General features: G+C 44.9%; 1 protein-coding gene across 8 annotated transcripts in view; it reads right to left on the bottom strand.

Annotated features, from left to right (window-relative positions):
- Positions 1-10928, bottom strand: part of myb (v-myb avian myeloblastosis viral oncogene homolog) — a 53026-nt gene extending 42098 nt beyond the window's left edge. For 7 of the 8 annotated variants that reach the window (XM_038799403.1, XM_038799400.1, XM_038799402.1 and 4 more), the window contains exons 1-3: positions 5046-5227; positions 694-811; positions 461-532 (exon numbers count right to left, since the gene is read on the bottom strand). In XM_038799403.1, coding sequence (XP_038655331.1) covers positions 461-532; positions 694-811; positions 5046-5068 — 213 coding nt within the window. In that variant the 5' untranslated portion in view covers positions 5069-5227. Of the gene's footprint in view, positions 1-460; positions 533-693; positions 812-5045; positions 5228-10839 lie in introns of those variants that run through there. The other variant, XM_038799401.1, reaches the window with a different exon arrangement.
- Between the last annotated feature and the right edge of the window lie 11495 nt (positions 10929-22423).

Here is a 22423-nt window from a genome sequence, read left to right as displayed (position 1 = left end):
TAAGACTGTTCAATTCTGATTACTGAAAGTGAAATTAAATGATCCATAAATTAAACAACCAAGTTAAGGGTTATCAAATAAGTGCGACATGTCTTACAGTTTGAATGACCCAAAACTCGTATAATACTCAACATTCAAATTTCTGGAAGAGTATTGTAACAGCATTACAGTAAGAAAACATATTCAACCAGGTATTGTAATGTAAATCCTTTCATCAGGCCTCATTTCAAACTTGGTCATTGAGTCATGGTGAGATGATGTTAAACAATTGGATTTATTATTTCTAAAACATTACTATACTTTGTTCATGCTTTTATCCATAAATGCATTTATACATTTAGTTTTACTAGTTTTCAAAAACAAGGATAACAATGAATTTTCAGAAAATCGGTTATATATTTACTTTAAATGAGAATAGCATCTTGAAGTATACATAAATACCACATAAAATAGCACTTACTGGAAGGAAATTAGCAATCACTTTCCAGTCTTCTGTTCCATGTTGTTCAACTAATTTCTTCAGCTTTTCATCCTTTAAAAAAAAATGTTTTTGTTTGTCTCTCAGGATACAATTATGCTAAATCAAATGAACGTGGTATAATTTGAATATGTCAAACCATTTTTAGCTTAATTTGATTACACTTTCAGCTGGGAGGTGTTTAAAAAGAACTTGTTCAGTTAATCTTGACATACCTCTTCACGTGTCCACCTGGTTTTACTTAATTGACGTTTACAAGACTTTGGTTGTGGACCATCATAATCATGATCAAACATTTCAATTTCTTCTTCTTCTTCATCACTACTGTATAAACTGCAAACAAAATAATTTTTTAAATTAAGCAGCAATAATTTTTTTTCACACATTCTCTTCGAAGACAATTGCAGGGTTCAACAAAGAAGGAAAACAATTACTGAATTTTAAAATACAGAATCTGGAAATATCAGACATTTAGGTTCAGCAGAGCATTTACAAACATATTCCAAACAACTTTTTGGGTACTGCCTGGAAAAATATGAGTTTAATGCCACAAAATAGTTAATAGTAGAATCCAATTACTTCACAGTTAAATATATATTTATTCAAATACATGTAATTCTATTTTAATAGCCAGATCACTTAAAACATACTCAATAGAAAAATTATTGTATTGATGAGAGAAGAATTGCTTAGAATTAACATTTGTAAAAGACACTTAATGGATCAGTGAAAACTTTCAGATACCATATATGCATTTCCACACACAAGAAGCTATTAGCATATTTTACAATTGTATCTAATATGTTGACCATATAGTTCTAGTTTTATTACAGATTTGTTAATGTTTGTCCATGTAAAATTTCAGCCCTAAAGTAAAAGATATGTGACAATTTTTATTCTTGCATTTGTAAGACATACATAAATTAATTGATTACACTTATGGCCTATATATACTTACAATTTAAAAAAACTTAGTACATTTCCCCAATGGTTTATCTAATGCACAGCTGAGTCATACAGACAAAGAAGTCAGCATTCTGATACTCAGTATGAATTAGCTGACCTTGGCTGAGGTAGTGAAAGGAGCTTAAAATTGACCGCATAACCCAGTTATGTGGAGAGAAGAATATCTAAATTGGATGAAGTTCCCATTCATGACTTTTAATAACTTCCGTAAGTGTGTGCATGTATGGATGACAGAAGAGGACACAATCGGGCTCACTGTAAAGACTTTTATGAAAATTGGCCATTTGGGAAAAACAATAAGGCAACCATATCCTATCCTAGGATTGATACCAGGAAGTTTCCACTTGTGGGAGAGACTAGACGTAGAGAACATAGTTTAAGAATAAGAGACCCTCCTTTTCAGATAGAAATTCGGAGGTTTTTTTCTGAGAGTCGATAGCATGTGGAATTGTTTTCCCCAGAAAGCAGTGGATGGGTCATTGCGTTTATTCACGCAGAGTTAGACGGATTTTTAATAGACAATGGTTATGGGAGATAGATGAGAAAGTGGAATTCAGACCACAATTAGATCAGACATGATCTTATTGAATGACAAAGCAGGCTTGAAGGTCTGAATGGCCTATTCCTATGGATTCAATATTAAACGGCAAGATTAGTTTTGGGTATCTTCAAAATGAGATGCAAAATAACATAGACCTCTCATTTGTGCACTCTCAGCACCAAGTTTCAGATCAGCAATAGATGAGAGCAGTTTGTAAGTATTCTGCATGCCACTGGAAGCCAACAGAAAGGGGGAAAATAGCTCAAGTTTTTATTCCTGAAAAGTGAAATAAAAGCTTTAAATATATTATTTTGTTTCAATTCTTTGCCAAAGTTAACTTGTCTAACCACAATGTAACTGGATATTAGAAAGGTCCAGCACCAATAACCTTAGCTGATTAAGCATGAATTCTTATTAACGGACAAAGCACGATTTTAGTCAGTCATTCCAATCCCTTCAAAAATATATAATTGCACTTTAAAACGAGTACCACAAAGGGGCGAGTTCAATTACTTTTCTTAAGCTCTATTTTCCATTGCTTCTACTACAGTTGGACTAAACTTCTTAATCAGTACCAAGTTCAGCCTACAGGAGGCACTGTTCCAGCAGGCTGATTTTTAAAAGTTCATTTTTCTCACCCAACAGATCACTCCATCTAGTGGTATGGACAAGAACTGGCAAAACTGCCCCACTGGAAACACTGGGTCTGGATGCCAGGTCTGGAATGTCAATCCATTATTTTTGGCGTTGTGAATCAAATAATTCACTCATAACACCAAAGTTCACAACCCTAGCCATTGATTTTCCTTAACCCTTGATAGAACAGATGTTTATCTGCAATTTTTAAATTGGGAGCACACCTTATTGCTGCATGAGTACTTTCTTTGCTCTAGAAAGTTATTTGGACAATATAAACTCAACATGGGTCCACAGCAAAAAAAAGCAATGGTGATAGGAACTGAAATATGCAATTAATTTTCCTACTACTATCTCACCTGGGCTCAAATTCATTCTAAATTAAAGGAAGGAATTTCTCTTCCTGCTGGCTGTGCTAAGGCACTCTCAATCCAGATTTTAGCAGATATGTATTCACAGCACAAAACTGTCTATCATTGAGCAATAATTGACATTTTCACTCAGAGAGGGAAGCAGAGGAATTCACATTGTTGCAGTAGGAGTGCACGTCTGAAGTCCAATTAGTATATCGCTGACTAAGGAGTGCTTGAGAGGTGACAATATTCATTTGGACACAGTAAAACAATTTGAATGAAATGAAAATCGCTTATTGTAGGCTTCAAATGAAGTTACTGTGAAAAGCTCCTAGTCACCACATTCCGGTGCCTGTTCGGGGAAGCTGGTACAGGAATTGAACCGTGCTGCTGGCCTGCCTTGGTCTGCTTTAAAAGTCAGCTCTTTAGCCCTGTGCTAAACCAGCCCTACTCATAAACTTCATAAAGTTTATAATTTATAAATTTATGAACTTCAATAAGATTACTCTAATTTTCTGAGTATATTATCCACACGGCTCAACTTTGTTCTATGTATTTAAAATTCAAGTGCACTTATAGGTTAAATATAAACTGAAAATGATTTTATTCCAACTCTTGCATTCTGCTAAGTATCAGTGATGGTTAAAAAAAACCGTTGTGAAAATAGAATAAAAGGCATACTTATAATGTCCCTGCATCCAACTATGAGATTTTAGATAGTTTTGTTGGTGAACTATAAATGCGAGCAAATTAAACTACCAACTCGGCAGTTAATGAGTTAAAATATGCCAACTGGGGACCTCTTCTCTATCTAACTAGTCAAATTAGCAATCTGTAGTTTCGTGCATGGACTAAAAAAAGGATGCTTGCCACACTAAATTAAAAATAAACATAAAGTTGCCGTAATACTATAACTCTGTGGGTGTTTCGGTAGCCCTGAAATTTTGAAAGAATCCTATTGGAAACTGGTTTCTTTTGATAGACTAGGTCGGCCCGTATGGAATTTCCACACGATCAGCCGACAAAGGACCTGCGTGGCTTCTGCTAGCGTACTGCACACTCGGGCAAGTGTCATTGTTCCCCATTTCATTCACATTTTAATGACGAAAATGCATCTGATATATTCAGTTTTCTTAGACCACAAATATTAGTCACGCACGAATAGCCAAATACGAGAAAAAACTCTTAGCAGTTTCTGCCATTGCTCCGTATAACGTTGACAACTAAGGTCACAGCCTTCGCCAAGTTCAGTTCAACATGACACATCCAGGAAAAATTAGGATCAGGAGGATCTTGTGTTAAGTAGTTTTATACAGCTTGCAACAATTTAAAATCCACGTGTCATTTCACCAGCCCATGTTCTCGCACTAAATATGTGATCTAGTTCATTGATTAATACTGGATACACTTATTTTCTTTTCATGCATGAAAGCGTTCGGCTACGTCAATAACATACTGAACTAGAACTTGTATCACTCGTGCGGAGTTCAGTGGATGCTGAACATAGCAACTGAGAATCTACAATGCTACCACATAAACACGAACCGTCAACTATTTCCTATATGAATAATATGATGGAGGACCAGAAATATTATTGTCGCAGCTTGATTTACGTGAATATTTTGGAGACATACAATGTAAAGTCTGACTCTTCAGCCTGTACAGCGATTCGTACAAGATATTGCAATGTCCTTCTCAATTTAAGACTGACTGTTATTGCCACTCAGAACTTGCGCATATGAATGAAAATGTTACATCTCCTCTGTCTACAGCATGCCCACATAATTTAGAATACAAAATTGAGCCACCGATATTTAATCTCCATATTCACAGCTTTTAAATTACGATTGGAAAGTTTATTGCAGAAACTCAGCTGGGCAAACATAAAAGGATCGTAATCCATTCATAATTTAGCTGTGTGAAGTATGAGAACAGGACGGAGTTTCTCGATCACTGCTTAACTCTTCTCCAACTAGTATAAAGATCACAAAATTAAAGTGAAAGTTCTTCCTCTTTCTGCAATAAGCATTTTTGTTCATTAGGCAGCAGCCAAAACATATAATTCAGTTACCTATTCCGTGGCCGCCGAGCCATGAGTCTCTCAGAGTGCGGAAGAAGTGTCGCTGCAAGTGATCACCCAAACTCACACGAGGAGGAAGCAAATTGAGATTAAAGTGTACGGTCTGTAAACACAGATTCCTACAAACAAAGCCCTGGACCCTCCCCTCCCGCCAAATCTCGCGCCCAAAGCAGTCAGTGCAGTACGCAGGCGCACTGCTGACCTTGGCGGTCCTCCGGAAAACCCGCCTTTTTCCTGCAATCCCCGCTCAGTCTGGTACCGCCCCGTCCCCCCGCCCCCCATGAATTTTAGAAAGTAAACAAGTAAAGATAATGTGCTTTTGTCCTTCATCTGTCAGCTCTTTCACAGCATCCAGTCGCGGGGTTCCCTGTTGTTAATCTACACAATTACCATATTGCTTCTAAAAGAATTACTTTCTCCCGCAGAGAGAAAGTCAGACGCAGAGATGGTGTACAACCCAATACATATAAGTGTGATTATTAGTGAAATGGTGCTTGAGGAACAAATTTGGAAATATGTGGAGGAGGCTATGCCCATGTTACCGTTTTCCGGAACTGAATAGAAAATGGTTTGTTAGAAAATATGATTTTATGAACATTTATACCAACAAGAAAGACAAGCTACACATTTAAAAGTGATTATATGACACTTTTTTAGAGTGAACGAAAAGTCGAGTACATATTCCATAGATGGCGCAACCTGCAGTTTTGCAATGAAACCTATATATGGAGTAACGAGGGTCCTTTGTTCGTAAACGTATTCGTATTAAAAACAAAATAATGCAAATGTGAATTTTTCCTCTATTATCTTCCGAAATCCATGCTTAATTATAAAAACGTTTGCTATACTCTTGTGATAAATAAAAATTATATTCAAACCCATGGATTAAAATTCTAGATTGTTTCGCTATATTTACAAATTAACATCTTCATTTATGTTCTAGATCCTATAAAGCAACAAAAACTTCCTACATGTATTGTCCGCACCAATAGGTTCACAAGTTTAGTGAAAGCAGTCATTTAGGATCACTGATAGACTTCCTCTTTCCTGCACACTCCTGGCACGTGTGTAATACAACGGGACAATAAACCTATGAAGCACTTGGAGTCGCATGAGCACAAGGTGTTGGGGTCATGTTTCTCATGTACCGAGTCAGAATGCAGAAACTTCAGATCAAAGCAAACTCCAAATCAAAAGGACAAAGCCCCCCCCCCCCCCATAAATACAATTCCCAAATGTTTTGCCCATATACTTAACGCCATCTAATTAATGCTGTACTAATATTTAACATTTAAATAAAATATTGCAACATTTGTAACCACTTAATTCGGTTAACCTTGATTGCCACGAATCTATAATACCTGTTAACTTGTCATTTAGGTCTAATGATATAATTTATTTCTGCAAAATTCCGCCCAGAAACTCCCTATTACAAAGTATTTTCTCCAGATTTATAGTAATGGTTTCTTTTTCGCGTTCACATTTTTGTCACTGCAAAATGTCGATATCTCAGTAAGGATCCATGTTGAGACTGGGAAAACTTAGAATATCTTCAGTGTTCGGTTTCTATCCCAGATTTTATGGCAACGTGCAACGCTTGTTTTTTTTTGCTTAGAGCTTCTTTTTGTTACTTTTTTAAACAATTTTGTCAGAAGGAGATAAATTCACACCAGGTTGCTGCTTGGACTGACTCGGAACCTTCAACCAACTTTAACATTTTTAATATTTGACTGGCGGCACTGTCCTGCCTGCACCCTTTTTTGTTGTTTGGCGTGCCAATTCTTTTTTTAACTTTTATTGCTATATTTCTTGTCTTCAGTTTGTCATCTTTCTTCCTCTTTTTGTAGATTAGTTTCCTCATTTCCGTTATCGTCGCTTTCCCCTTGTGTTTCTCTTCACCTTTTCTTTCAGCGCCACTGCCCCCCCCCCCCATCCCTTTGTTTAGTGGTAATATGTCCCCCTCGATTTCTTTCTCCATCTTCCCTTTACCTGTGCGAAATAACCCAGTTAGTTTGTATTTCCATCAGTTGATGCTCCTTTTCTGTAAGTCACCCTGTCTAGATTTCCCAAGTTCTGATGCAGGAAAGGGGGCTTTTAAAAAATACTTTATATATTCAGTATTTATATTTTAAAAATAAATCAAATCCATCACTTTAACCAAGTGCTGTTACACTGCCTGCCTCTCTAGTCCCCAGCAGAGAATTGCAAAGACAGGGTGGGATTCTCCGTCCCGCCAACTCTATTTTCCGGCGCGGTGCACCTGCCGGCAGCAGGGTTCTCCGTTCCCGCAGCTGACTAATGGGGTTTCCCATTGTGGGCCACCCCATGCAGTCAGGAAACGCGCGGGCGGCCAGCGGGGTGGAGGATCCCACCAGCGGGGCGGAGGATCCCGCAGAGGGGTTGGGTAACAATGCTAACTTGACCACAAAAAGGTAGTCGAAACCCGTTGTTAATAAAGTTAATCTTCTTTAATATATAAGAACAATGACGTTTAAAATACTGTATGGACTCAAAAATGGGAGCATCTAGCTAAACATCGGAACAACAGTAACGGAATAGAATTAGAACAAACTGCAGTTATATACAAATATACACAGGTAACAACAACAATTAATGACATCACAGCACTTACTGATGACATCAGCAGTGGATTTAAATAAGATGATGCATAATAATAACACTGTATAACACTTAACCCCCCCCCCGCCTTAATGGCAGAAATGCAAGAAACAAATACTTTAAATATATTTCCATCTTCTGGAGCTTTGCGGCTATGCGGTGATCTGCGCAGTAGCACTGGTGACTCCGTCAACCCCTCCTCCACTTTGCCCTTCATAGAGTAGAGCACTGTCCTCGGTCCGAAAAAGCGAGTAGCCTGAGGATCTACAAACAATTTAACTGTAGTGCTCTGCAATATACCCAATACGTCTTTGAAAACCTCAGGATATTTCTGAATGACAGCCTGTCACTTTTGTGCTTTATTTCAATTCAGTTCAACTGGATTTTCCTGAGCCAGTCATGTCTGAGTAGACTAGGCCCATGCCCGTTTACCACCAGGAGTTGTGCTCTTGCTTCTTGGCTGTTACATGCAATGTCCAACTCATAGCAATGGTATAATGTTGCTGGTGTACATCTGAAGGTTGATTCCTGCCTGAGTATGGGCTAGTGCCTGCTTAGAGTGCCAAATCTTCCTGAAGGTTTCCTCAATGATTACCAATGCATAGGCTCCTGTGTCCACCTCCATCTGATTTCCTGTCCATCGACCGTCACTGTAGTATAAATAGGTTTTCCATGTCCCACTCAGATTACATATGTTGCAAGAGTGCTCCTCCGCCTGGTTCTAGTTTTCCAAGCAAGGTGTTGTCGACTGAGGCTTCCTTGTCTTTGAAGTTCCTTGCTCAGCCTTAGCACCCCGGCACTTCTTCGTAAATGACTCTTATCATAGAATTTACAGTGCCGAAGGAGGCCATTCGGCCCATCGAGTCTGCACCGGCTCCTGGAAAGAGCACCCTACCCAAGGTCAACACCTCCAACCTATCCCCATAACCCAGTAACCCCACCCAACACTAGGGCAATTTTGGACACTAAGGGCAATTTATCATGGCCAATCCACCTAACCTGCACATCTTTGGACTGTGGGAGGAAACCGGAGCACCCGGAGGAAACCCACGCACACACTGGGAGGATGGGCTTGTTGCACTGGTGACAAACCGCATCCGTAAACTTACAATAATGCGCATAGTGTGATATTTCATATCTAAAACACTCCACTGTCTTCACCTTTTCACTTGCAGCTTCTTTCTTTACTTGATGCAGTGCACCCACCTGCACACCATCATTGGCCTTCTGAATATCCTTTGCATTATATGCGCTGAGAAATTTCTTGTGCCTTTTTAAAGTGTGGCTTCTTCCAGCAAACACTGAATGCCGTCCTCATTAATGCCACAAACTAGACTGTCCCAAAGCATATTTTCCAAAACTGCCCCAAACTGGCAATATTCAGAGAGCTGGCGCAATTCAGCAACAAAGTTAGCTACAGCCTGCCATGTCTTCTGAAAATTTGAAACATTGTGCAATTACTGAGGGATTAGGATTGTGATGATTTTGAATGTGTAACTAAATCCGCAAATGAAATGTCCCCTAGTTTCCATGGTGTAGCTAAATTTCTCACTAGCTTGTAAGTCTTCATGTCTCCGTCCCCCCACACACACTCAGAATAATTGAGCGTTTTCTAGCCACATCTGCAAACCCACTTGCAAAGAAAAAGTGTTCCAACCTTTCCACATGTTCAGTCTAGGTCTCGCTCTCTTCCACAAACTCACTGATAGACACAAACCTAGCTATGGTGTCGCTCCTGCCAGTAAACTTAGGAAAACCTTGTGTTGAGTGTGCTGAAACTCAAATTTCCTTTTACCTCATCCTGGTCGCCAACAAAGTAGTAACTTGATGATAAACATGTAGTCAAAATGCATTGTTAATACAATTAATCTTCTTTAATATATAAAAGTAACTAAATTTAAAATACAGTATGGACTCAAAAACGACAGCAGCTAGCTAAACATTGAAATAAGAGTAACTAAATAATATTAGAACGGCAGTTCTCTACGAATATACATAGGTAACAACCAATAACTAATTATGTCATTGCACTTACTCATGATATTAGCAATGGACTTAAATATGAAGATGCATAATAACACTGTCACGGTGACAACACGCTGACAGCATTTGTGGAGATATAACATTAGGTTTGAGATAAAAATGACGGGCAAGGCTAATGGGATAAATAAATGGTACATCAATGGCCAAGATGGGTGGCACGGTAGCATTGTGGTTAGCACAATTGCTTCACAGCTCCAGCGTCCCAGGTTCAATTCCCGGCATGGGTCACTGTCTGTGCGGAGTCTGCACATTCTCCCCGTGTGTGCGTGGGCTTCCTCTAGGTGTTCCGGTTTCCTCCCACAGTCCAAAGATGTGCAGGTTAGGCGGATTGGCCATGCTAAATTGCTCTTAGTGACCAAAATTGCCCTTAATGTTGGGTGTGGTTACTGGGTTACGGGGATAGGGTGGATGTGTGGGATTGGGTAGGGTGCTCTTTCCAAGAGCCGGTGCAGACTCGATGGGCTGAATGGCTTCCTTCTGCACTGTAAATTCTATGAAAAAACTGTTGCACCTCTCGCTTCCTCCCAGGTCCTGGTGAAATAAAGGAGTCCTGGAGATGAGAAGATAACCCCCCACCCTCGCTACCTGCATGGCCTGCTGAATGTGTTTCAACATTTTCCTTCTCCCCTTCAAAACAAAATCAGGTTTCCAACAGTGTTTAGTATTTTGGTTCTTTGTCTGGGTCCAGATCAGACGCCCATGCACCTCGGCCCTTGCCAAGGGTCGGTAGGTGAACGCCCAGGTCAGCACAACACAACTGGCATGCCAACAATTCGCTGGCCAACAACACACAAACTTCAACCAGTTGTTGACACGGCGCGAAGCAGCTGTATACACGATAAATAAGTCAAGACAACATAGATAATTCTCTATACACGTCAAAATCCACCCTTCCCGTCTCCACCCTGGCTAATAATAAGTAGCCCGAAGGTGAGACGCGCAGCACCCAGTCAATCCCCTCCATCCCATCGCTCTGTCAGGTCTCTAACACACTGCGGGGTGGGTGCTTTTTGCTAACCGGCCGGCAGCCCCACCACCCCGATCACTGAGCCGGGAAAGAGGTGAGACCCGACAACCCCCCCACCCCGCGGCCACGTGATGCCCCCTTTGCTTTGACACGTACCCGAAGGAGGTGTCCATGGGGCGGCAGTCGATCCGTCCGCGTTACCTTCCTCAGCGAAACACCCACCCCCCTCCCCCGGGGGGGTGGGGGGAGGCAGCAGGCGGCGCCCGGGGGGACGGGGGGGGGGAGGCAGCAGGCGGCGCCCGGGGGGGTTGGGGTGATAGGGATGTGATTCTTATCCCAAATAACGACACTTTTTTAAAAAAATGATCTCAATGTTTACCCCCCCCCCCCCCCCCCCCACCACTCCCCAAGAATTTGTTGATTATTATTGTTGGTACTTGTTCTGACTGCCTGCACTCCTATTCACAAATTCCGCCCCCACATCTGGAATCCTCTCTCGATTCAAATTGCGGCGGGTTCTCTCCCGGGGAACGCCCTCGCGCCCGCCCAGCGCACGTGCTGGGGGAGGGGGGAGCCTTCGTAGGAGTAATGAACCTCGCATGCGCGGGTTGTGGGATAGGGGGAGGTCAGCCGGGCTGGGTGGGGAAGGGATCTCGGGGGCGTGCTCAATCTCGCACGCGCGGCTTGTGTGTGTGTGTGTGTGGCGGGGAGGGGGGCAGTGGGTGCGGAGTGGGAGTGGAGAAGGGGGTTGGGCATCGCGGGTGATGAATCGCGCGCTCGCGCGGCTTGTGTGTGAGGTGGGGTGGGGGAGGCAGCCTGGTTGGGAATGGGGTGTGTCGATGGGGTGATGCGTTTTGCACGCGCGAGGGTTGTGGTCTGACGGCTGCCCGTTAATGGGCGAGAACGCGCAGCCTCGGGTTCAGAGGGCGCGTGCGGCCAATTCCCCCACCTTCATTGTTGGCAGGTTCACCCTTTTGTGCCCCCCCAGGCAACCTAACTGTCAGTCGGGCCAGCCAAAGGCGCTTTCTTGTTTTGCATTTGACCGTCTTTCCTTCCCCTTTCCCCACACCTCTTCTGGCCCAACATTATGCCCTGGAAGCGTTACTCGACCACTGTCATGAACGCCTGCCAAAAAGATAATCCATTGTGTAGAGGGTGGGGAGGGCGGTTAGAAACACTACCAGTGTTGCCAGCTTTGGCATTCTTGTCAGAAGTTAGTTCGATAAGAAAAGCAGCAGCAATAGCTTTTTCTGGAAATTCACTTCCACACCCTGTTATATTCCATAAATTACAAGACCTGCTTTCATTTGTGAACATCTGAAACACTTGTAGCTGGTCCAGGGAATCTCTTCTCTTTTACCATAGAAAACATTTGCACTCTAAAAATTAGTGTAATTGCAATTAGCCCCTTTTATAAATCAATAATATAGATATGTTCCTTTAAGATCGTATAGAATTTGTTTCTATGTATTACTGAAATTAGAATTGTTTTGATAATTTTCAGCCAAGAGCAAGCACGAAACAATCTTTTTTTGTTCACAAATAATAATTTTTTTAATGTTTCTATATTCTTTTCTCTCTTTAAATAAAAAGTTTACGTAGTCTGTAGACGATATTCAGGGGCTGGTTTAGCTCACTGAGCTAAATCGCTGGCTTTTAAAGCAAACCAAGCAGGCCAGCAGCACGGTTTGATTCCCGTACCAGCCTCCCCGGACAGGCGCCGGAATGTGGCGACTAGGGGCTTTTCACAGTAACTTCATTGAAGCCTACTCGTGACAATAAGCGATTTTCATTTCATTTTCATTTCATGGCTTACGTGAAGCATAAACACCAGAGTGGACCGTTTGGGCTAACTGGCCATATCATTTGTGTAGTATTTCAATGAAAAATTCAAACTATTAACATTTGCAGCAGCTAAGTGAACAAAGGATAGAAACACATAAGAAGGCCATTTACCTCGTCCCTTATCCAGCCAGAAAATTCCTCACCATTGCATACAGCTATTTTTTCCACCATTACTCTGTCGAGACTACTGTTTGTCAGTAGGTTATCATTCTGAGTGGTGAACTTCACAAATATGTTCATACTATTTTTCTTTCTGGGTTCTTGGGCAGCACGGTAGCACAAGTGTTTAGCACTGTGGCTTCAGAGCGCCAGAATCCCAGGTTCGATTCCCTGCTGGGTCACTGTCTATGCGGAGGCTGCATGTTCTCCCCGTGTATGCGTGGGTTTCCTCCGGGTGCTCCAGTTTCCTCCCACAGTCCAAAGACGTGCAGGTTAGATGGATTAGTCATGATAAATTGCCCTTAGTGACCGAAAAAGGTTAGGAGGGGTTATTGGGTTACGGGGATAGGGTGGAAGTGTAGGCTTAAGTGGGTCGGTGTAGACTCGATGGGTCGAATGGCCTCCTTCTGCACTGTATGTTCTATACAATTGTATGGCTGTTTAAAACTAAGCTTTTAATCCTAATTTAAAATAGTGTACTTGGGAAAGTAGTACTCGCATGTTAGATGCTCATGTGACATGTTGAATAGAATTTCTCACCATAGATCATCAAGACTACGAACACCTAATTCACCCTGAATACTTCAAAACTAATAGAATATTTGTACCTGTTTTTTCCAAAGTGCAGACTTTACATTTGTCCATATGAAATGTCATCTGCCAATTGACCTGTCCTGTCCCGTTACATATCTTCAAAATAATTCTGTAGTTCATGAGCTGTCTCATTAGATTCAGTTGCCTCTTCTAGTTTGGTGTTATCTGAATATTTGACCGGTTTGCACTAAGCATCTGAATAAAAGGCAATGAAAATTTGAATTAGCACAGTTCTATCACTGATCTTTCAGGCAACTCACTCAGCATATACCTCAGACAATATCCTGCTGTTTTCTATATTTCGATTAATTTCTTATCCTTTCCGACAAAGATTTTAACAACTGAAAATAAAATGCGTGCAGTTACCTCTGTTGGAAAGGATGTTTCTGCAGATAAAAGATAGTTCATTGACAGATGGCTAATAAATTACTTTCAAGAAGTTAGGTATTGTGGAAACAATAAAAATTCAAATTAAATGATAAAAATGGTGAAAGTTTCAGCACAATATATTGAAAGTACAATGTGATGCAATGGGCCAGTGTATCGACACATTATATAATGCCTCTAAATAGTTACTCAATTTGGAAGCATAAAACCAGACAGTTCTTTTTTAAAAAATATATGAGCACATGTATGAATTTGTCAACAAGATCCTGCTGTGGTCTATAAGTAACTCAGTTCCACATGATGGACATTTCTTAATCCTCTCTGAAGTGACCTAACAAGCCATTTATCTGTAAAAGCAACAGTTTAATTTCGAATAACTATTTTGATTGGGCAGGATGGGAGGTGGGTGGTTGGATACAGTGAAACTGTAACTTAGAAGAAGGCTTTGCCATTTGAAGAGGTGGGGAAATTAAAGGCTAACATTTAATCTGAGCGATACCTGCCTTAACAGTCTAAATTATGAGGACAGGTTGCAAAAGTTGAATTTGTAGATGACAGAAATAATTTCCTCTGGTGGAGGTATCCAGAATAAGGAGAATAAGTCCAAAGATGTGCAGGTTAGGTGGATTGGCCATGATAAATTGCCCTTAGTGTCCAAAATTGCCCTTAGTGTTGGGTAGGGTTACTGGGTTATGGGGATAGGGTGGAGGTGTTAACCTTGGGTAGGGTGCTCTTTCCAGGAGCCGGTGCAGACTCAATGGGCCGAATGGCCTCCTTCTGCACTGTAAATTCTACGTAATCTATATAGAATCATACGAATTGCAGGCAGAATAGGCCCCTCAACCTTCGAGCATGCTCCGCCATTCAATAGGATCATGGCTGAATTGATTGTAACCTCAGTTCCATGGATTCGCAATCCGCTGAGAGGAAAACATTATCTTGATCTCTCCTCAATGGGCGAACCTTTATCTGTAGAGTGACCCCTAGTACTAGATTCTCCCAAAAGAGCAAACACCCTCTCCACATTGACCCCCTCCCCCCCCCCCCCCCCCCCCCCCCCCCCCCGGATCTTATGTTTCAATCAAGTTGCCTCTCTTACTCTTTTAAACTCTAGCATAGTTGGTTCAACCTTTCCTTGTAAGACAATCCGCCCAACCCAAGTATTAGTGTAGTAAGTATTCCCGAGCTGCTTCAAGTGCATTTACATCCTTTCTTACATTAGGAGACCAATAATGTAGATGTGAGGCAGGATTCTCCATTTGGGAGACGATGGGCTGGATTCTCCATTGGTGGCCACCGACAGCAGGGTTCCTGATGTGGCGCAGAATCGGGCATCAGGGCAAAGACGGGATTGGTGCCAATGCTCTGAACTCCCTCTGGCAGCATAATTCAGGGTTCTCATCCGCATGCCAGCAGGAACATGTAAATGGATGCAAACAGGTCTTAATGGCCCACTTAGTGGGCAACATATTCTCAGAGTCCTTGCAATTCTCCGGTGCTCTGGACCAGGAATCACGTGGGCATGGATTACAATAATAATAACAATAATCTTTATTATTGTCACAGGTAGGCTTACATTAACACTGCAATGAAGTTACTGTGAAAATCTTGCCCTGCATGGTCCTGACGTGGACCTTGCCTTGGGCCAAGGGGATTGCTCCCAACGTCCACCCGAGAGCCTCCCTTCCTCCCCCCACAATGTCAGACATGCCTGCCCAACCCCACTAGACCCTCCAACGACCCTCCCCCCACAAGGTTTGCAAACATCAACCACTTCAAAGAGAGTTAAGTGCATCCCCCCCCCCCCCCCCCTCACTCTTAAATGATTTGGAAGTGCTAAGCTGGAAACTGACAGTACTTTTTTTTCCCTTTTTAAAAATAAATTTAGTATACCCAATTAATTTTTTTCCAATTAAGGGGCAGTTTAGCATGTTCAATCCATCTACCTTGCACATCTTTGGGTTGTGGGGGCGAACCCCATGCAAACACGGGGAGATTGTGCAAACTCTACACAGACAGTGCCCCAGAGCCGGGATCGAACCTGGGACTTCGGCACCATGAGGCAGCAGGGCTAACCCACTGCGCCACCATGCTGCCCCGGAAACTGACAGTACTTAACTCTATTTGAAGTGAGTTACTCATCCATGAAGGGAGCTGAATGAAGCAAGGCTCATACCTGTGTTTATGGAAGCTGTCAATCTTAAGATAAATTAATGAATGGCTTCCAGCTAAAGGATCTGAAAGGTTTAAACACAGGTCACTGCTTTTCACTTTCCAGAATTGGGCACATGTTGGTTCCTCTCTCTGAGACAGCAGGTGTATGCCCAGGTGAGTGTTACAACAGTAATGTTTTTCACTGCCCCTGTCTGGACTGCTCTCTAACTTGCAGACAAGGACCTCTTTTCTGGGGAATCTTTGGGGGGTTCCTTTAGTTAGGGGTTCTTTGAAGGGGGTTCCTTTAATCAGGCAATCTCGGGGGAGCTGCGCCATTCAGGAGCTCTCGGGCAGGATCCCCCTATTCAAGGAGTCTCTGGGGCAGGCAGGTGGTTGGGTCACCACATACTGGGGTGGGGACCCAGAATAACTGCGGGTGGAGGGCCTGAATCACGATGCGGAGGGTGTGGGGGGGGGGGTTGGCCAGCTACATCACCTCGCTATTCGGCCACCTGCTCAAGATGCAGGCCTGATAGCGGGATTCCCTCTGGAATCGCTTGCAATTCTCGGCATACATAAATTTGCATGGCTGATGATTGGGAATTGCTTCCTGATTTTCTGTCTGAGCAGGAGCGCAAATCAGGAGAAATTCAACTCCGGCGGGAGAACAATTCTGCCCTATATTTCCCCGCTGGAACTGAATTGAGGGAATTCATGCTCCGACTTGGAGTGGCATGCAGTTAAAATTCAGGTCATGCAAATGGGTCAGCACGCTTCCCAAGTAAACCCCAAGCAATTCCTGGCCCAACTGGTGTCTGATTTCCTGGGGCCAGGATTCGCGCTAAAGAGCTGTACAAGCTGCAGTTCTAATATGCACTCCACACACCACAGACTGTCATTTCAGCCAAGAAGATGGCTGCACGAAGACCTGCACTCCCCCCACCCCCATTCCGAGATTGACCGTATACTGGATGCCTTGAGGAGAGAAGTGATGCCCTAGAGACAGAGATTCAAGCCCAAACTCTCAATAGCGCCTGGGAAGTGGAGGCAGAGGCTGTCAGTGCTGGTAACCTCACCAGGCACATTATGCAGGAAGAAGATGAATGATCTCCTTAGGGCAGCTTGGTGAGTCACCACCTATGTGCCCCTGGCATCACTCCCGTCCCTCACATCTGCCACCAATCCCTAGAGGCCAGCAAAACCCCACCTGAATGCATCTCTCTTACAACCCACCCTCCACCAAAGCCCAACACACGTATTGCCCTCTTTGGCCAGGAGTCATGCTTAAACATGCCACCAGCTCCCAAACCCTTCATAGAACCCATCTCACAGCATCCCACTGAGTCTCTTCTGTGTACCCCAAGGATAAGGTGACCCATAATCGGCGGAAGGACAGGAAGTCAGGAGGGAGGGGTCCGACACGTTCGAGTCCACACCCCCTTTGAGGCCTTGCAACTCGCAGGGGAAGCTGAGTAGAGGGCAGTGGCTGCACTGGAGGTCTGTATGTGATAAACAATTGAGAGCTCAATGCATAGTAGACAAACGAATAATCTACTGCTATCCAGAATCTGGTTTTGTTGCTCTTGGGATAAATTTTTAAAAGGGCAAATAATTTTGATATCTGACATAGTTTATAGGAAGGTGACTATATGAAACATTGGCTAAATGCAGTATGCTAACACTCTATGCTAATGCAGATGTCCCTATAGCAAGTGAGTCACCCTTCTGCCAGTCTTTCTCAAGATCTCGCCCCATGTCTTTTCTCTTTCTGGCTCACCATCAGACGAGGCTGGGCCATCCGGGGTCACCCCACCAAGCCAGATCCTCAGCACACCCGGAACACCACTCCAGGGAAGACACCAACATTTTGACACTGCTGTTACCTGCACCATCACAGAGACTATCACCGTGGTGAATAATGTTAGCGATCTGGCTCCTGGGTGGTGAGCACAACCACATGCTGCAACACAGCACATGAAGGCAGGGACTCCCCAGGGAGCGGACGGTCGGAAGGCTGCCGATCCGAGGGAACAGCTGTCATCCAGAAAGATGTTGCATTTCTGGAAAATATGATCTCTTCACTGGTACAGATGCAGAAGCAAAGCTAGAATCTACAGGGTGGGGTGTCAGCAACTTTGCAGTGCCTGCAAGCACAGCTGGAGGAGTCCAACTGCCTTCAGGCACAGGAGATGCTGCTGACAATACGTGGCACCCAGGCCAACGCTGAAAAGGTGGCGTCCGCAGTGGAAGCCTGGGCAAGATGTCAGAGCCAAGGCTTGGGGCGCCCTGTGCCATCCATGACTGATGCAGGACAGGAGAGCCCAGTCACAGAAAGACATGTCACAGGTTCAGAGGGACATGACAGAGGCAATGAGGGCATGTCACACTCGCTGAGGGACATGTCTCAGTCTCAGTACGCCATGTGCAGGGTGTTCTTGGCACATGAAAGTCCCACATGGTGACACACTCACCAAGAAGTGGCAGGGCATGTGGGCAGTGGAATACCGCCGTGTATGGCAGCAATCCCAGTGAGTGAGCCCTAACCATTCACCATCTGCCGCAACCTCCCCTCCCAAGAAATATGGGTCCACGAGAAGGATTTGCCCGTTCACATGCAGGGACCATCTGGGTAAGCAGTGGTATGTTATCCCAAAGACAGGAGTCAGACTTTGCCAGACAATGAGGAGTAGTGAGTCATCATCATCCTCCATCTCCTGGAAACATCTGCTGATATTGCCGATGCAGGGCCAACACCCTGTGGTGATACTGGTATGATCCTCGGAGGGGGGAGGGGGGGCTGTGGTAGTGGGAACGAGTGAAAGGTTAAGGGGAAGTTGGACTGAAGCACTGAGGGAGAGGGAAGGGGTGAGAGATTCAAGGGAAGGGATGGTGGGGCGAATGATGTACGGTGGATGGGACCAGGAGGAATAGGGTAGCGGAGCTGCTGGTGGCAGGCCTCCGAGTTGATAAGCCGGGCGGTGAGGTTGTGGAATCCCTGGAGTTCACATTGGGTGGTCTGCCGTGCCACCTCAGCCTCAGCACCCAGATCCTCCTGAATACTATCCTCACCCTCCTTGTCAGATGAGGTCTGCCCTTCTTCCTCCTCCAGCATGTTGTCCCTCTGCTACGTGATGTTCTAAAGGAAACAGCAGGCCACCACGATGCCTGAAACCATTTGTGAACTATATTGGAGTGCCCCTCAAGAGCAGTCCAGGCATCAAAAGTTCATCTTGAGTAAGCCGATGCACCGCTCGATGGCGCACCTGGTTCCTAACTGAGCGTCGTTATAAAGCAGGGGTGGGCAAACTTTTCCGTGCAAGGGCCACATTCAGAAATTCACAATTTTAAAGGGCCGCATAGTATATTAATTAATAGTCCCGGTTGTAACCAATTAGCGTGCGGCATATACCTCAGCGTTTCCCCCGGCGGCATCCTGCCTTTAGCCCTCTTTTTGTCTACTTTTCAAAAATGGCGCTTCACCCGGTTATGATTCTGGGCGCCTCATATAGAACCTAGAACAGTACAGCACAGAACAGGCCCTTCGGCCCTCGATGTTGTGCCGAGCAATGATCACCCTACTCAAGTCAACGTATCCACCCTATACCAGTAACCCAACAGCCCCCCCCCCCCATTAACCTTATAAAAAAAATATTAAAATTAAAAAAAAAAATAATAATTAAAAAAAAAAAATTTTTTTTTAATGACTTGATCTTGGTGGGCCGCATAAAGACCTTTGGCGGGCCGCATGCGGCCCGCGGGCCGTAGTTTGCCCACCCCTGTTATACCACCTCGATCTGGGGCCTCCGCATAGATATGATTAGCCATGACCTTATTGGGTAAGCCTTAATGCCCAGGAAACGAGTAAGGGTATTAAAGGTGCCAAGAACTGGCGAGTGCACCAGGGTGTATGCGTCGTGCACGCTGCCTGGATATTGGGCGCAGATGTGCATGATGAGCAGCTGGTGATGTCATGCCAACTACACATTCATGGAGTGGAAGTCCTTCTTATTGATGAATGGCACCCCTTGTCAAATCGGTGATCGGAGGGCGACATGCGTGCCATCGATTGGATCTGGGCAAGCTAGCAATGGCGGCAAATCCTGCTGCCTGGGCATCCTGGTGGGTCTGGTCCAGGTTGAAGTGATCCAGTCTGATGCCCGGGCACATAGGGCTCCTGCTATGGTGCTGATGCACCTGTGTGCGGATGTTTGCAAAATATCAAACATGTCCCCTCTCGAGTTTGGGTGACTGTTCACCTCCATACCCTTGTGGTGCCATATGCGCCACCATATGTCACAGATAGCGCACGGTCTCCCTGGCGAGTTGGCATCTGAAATGAAAGCATCGGCCAAGTAGATAGCGAGCATAGCTTACCTTCTTCCTCCCCCTCAACTGCCATGGCATGGCGTTCGGGCCCTGCTTGTAAATACTTGCACCAATTGTCTGTATCTTTCAGGAATCACTGGAGGCAGGAAGGGTCCCAGAGGACTGGAATTGTCTAATGTAAAACCACTGTTTAAGAACCGAGGGAGGCAGAAGACGGGAAATTATCGGTCGGTTTTGTGAGGGCCACGAAGAATCCAGCACGAGTTGAAGGATAGAAAGAAATAACATTTATTTACAATAACATATATAACTCCCTTGCTGCTCACACTGCTCTAGCTGGTTCCAAACTGGCCAGCTTTATTTATGCAGGGAATCTGCTAATGATTTCTCTACCCTCCTCATTGGGGAAGCTCATACTCCCAAAGGATTGTGAGATTGCCATTAATCCCCAGCCAGTGGTAAGCAGGCAGGTTATAACATCCCTCCCCCCACCCCCAAAGTCCAAGGAATCCACCGAAGACCCTGGCGAAGGAGGGCATTGGACTCGTTTTGGGCTGCAGGGCGGACACCATTTGCCCGAGGCGTTGGATTGGGCGGCATGTAATGAGACGGAGAACGGCGCTTCCATGATAAACAGCATAGCGGTTGTGCATCCACGGCCCCTGGGCCTGAGGACTCCCCCTCTGAGGTGTCCTGTGTCTCCATCTCGGTGTCGGTGTCCGCTGCCTCCATTATCTCGGCGTCCCTATCTCCACGCGGTTCTGCAACGACCTGCGCAGGCTTTGAGTGCGGCACCAGAGGAAGATTGTGAGGAATACTTTCCACTGTGTCTGGTCCCTGTGGCTATAGAAATGAGCTCCGGGGACAGGGAATCTTTGGAAGGGATGGTCTTCTGGACCGAACGTGGTCTACATGCTTGCGCTGGAGACAACCCTGGGCTTGCACCTGGTAAGTGATAGCACCCGTTTGGCGAAAGATTATGCCAGGGACCCACTAGGCACCACCAACAAAATTCCGAACGAACACTGGGTCACTGGGCGCAAACTGCCGAATCGGCCGATGCCGAGAAAAAACATGTCCCTGCCGTTCTTGTGTGCGATGTACTTTTGCGCCAATGTCCGGGAAAACCATGTTAAGGCGGGTGCGAAGTCTTCGGCCCATTAGGAGTTCTGCGGGAGCTACCCCAGTCACCGCATGTGGGATGGTCCTATATGAAAACCAAAAAACGAGCCAGTCTCGTTCCATCGACCCGGAAGACTGTTTTTTTAGGCCCTGTTTGAATGTCTGCACTGCGCGCTCCGCCAACGCATTTGAAGCCGGGTGGAATGGGGCGGTGCGGGTATGCCGTTCATCTTCATGAACCTCGCAAACTCCTCACTTGTGAACGGAGTACCACTGTCCGTAACCAGCACCTCGGGGAGGCCATGTATACTGAAAGACAAACGCATCTTCTCGATTGTTGCGCAGGACGTTGTGCCTACCATCTTATGCACCTCTAACCATTTAGACTGGGCATCGATTAATAGAAGGAACATGGATCCTTGAAAAGGGCCGACAAAATCAGCATGCAAGCACGCCCAAGGCCGCCCTGGCCATTCCCAGTGATGTAGGGGCGAGGTCAGCGGAAGCTTCTGATGCTCCTGGCAAATGGAGCAGTTTTGGGCCACTTTCTCAATGTCGGTGTCGAGGCCTGGCCACCAGACATAACTCCGGGCCAACATTTTCATTTTGCTCACACCCGGATGCCCATTGTGCAAGTCTCTCAGTATCAGCTCCTGTCCTTTTTCCGGGACAATCACACGCGCCCCCCACGAGAGGATATCGCCTTCCACACAAAATTCTGACAGCTTGGAGGAAAATGCCCGCAACACGCCTGGGAGCTGTCTATGCTGCCCACCATACAGGACTATGTGCCGAACCTTTGACAGGACTGGTTCCGTCTGGGTCCACTCTCGGATCTGTGATGCCATGACAGGTAAGGTGTCCATAAAATCTATGGTTGCAACCACCTCACCGGTTGTGGGGGTCGACATGGGGCTGGTCGATAAAGGCAATCGGCTCAGTGCGTCGGCATTCCCTATCTGGGTTCCTGGTTTGTGCTCCAGAGAATAATCATAGGCAGCGCTAGATCCGTGCGGAAGCAATGGACGGTATTGGCTTATCCTCTCTGAAAAGCCCCAGCAGAGGCTTATGATCAGTCATGATAGTGAAGCGGCGGCCATGCACGTACTGGTGGGAGCGTTTCACCACAAAGACCACCGCCAGGCCCTCCTTC

Source organism: Scyliorhinus canicula, chromosome 6 (assembly GCF_902713615.1).
Source record: "Scyliorhinus canicula chromosome 6, sScyCan1.1, whole genome shotgun sequence".
Lineage (NCBI taxonomy): Eukaryota > Metazoa > Chordata > Chondrichthyes > Carcharhiniformes > Scyliorhinidae > Scyliorhinus > Scyliorhinus canicula.
The sequence above is the reverse complement of the archived record's forward strand: the minus strand, read 5'-3'. Positions and strand labels throughout refer to the sequence as shown.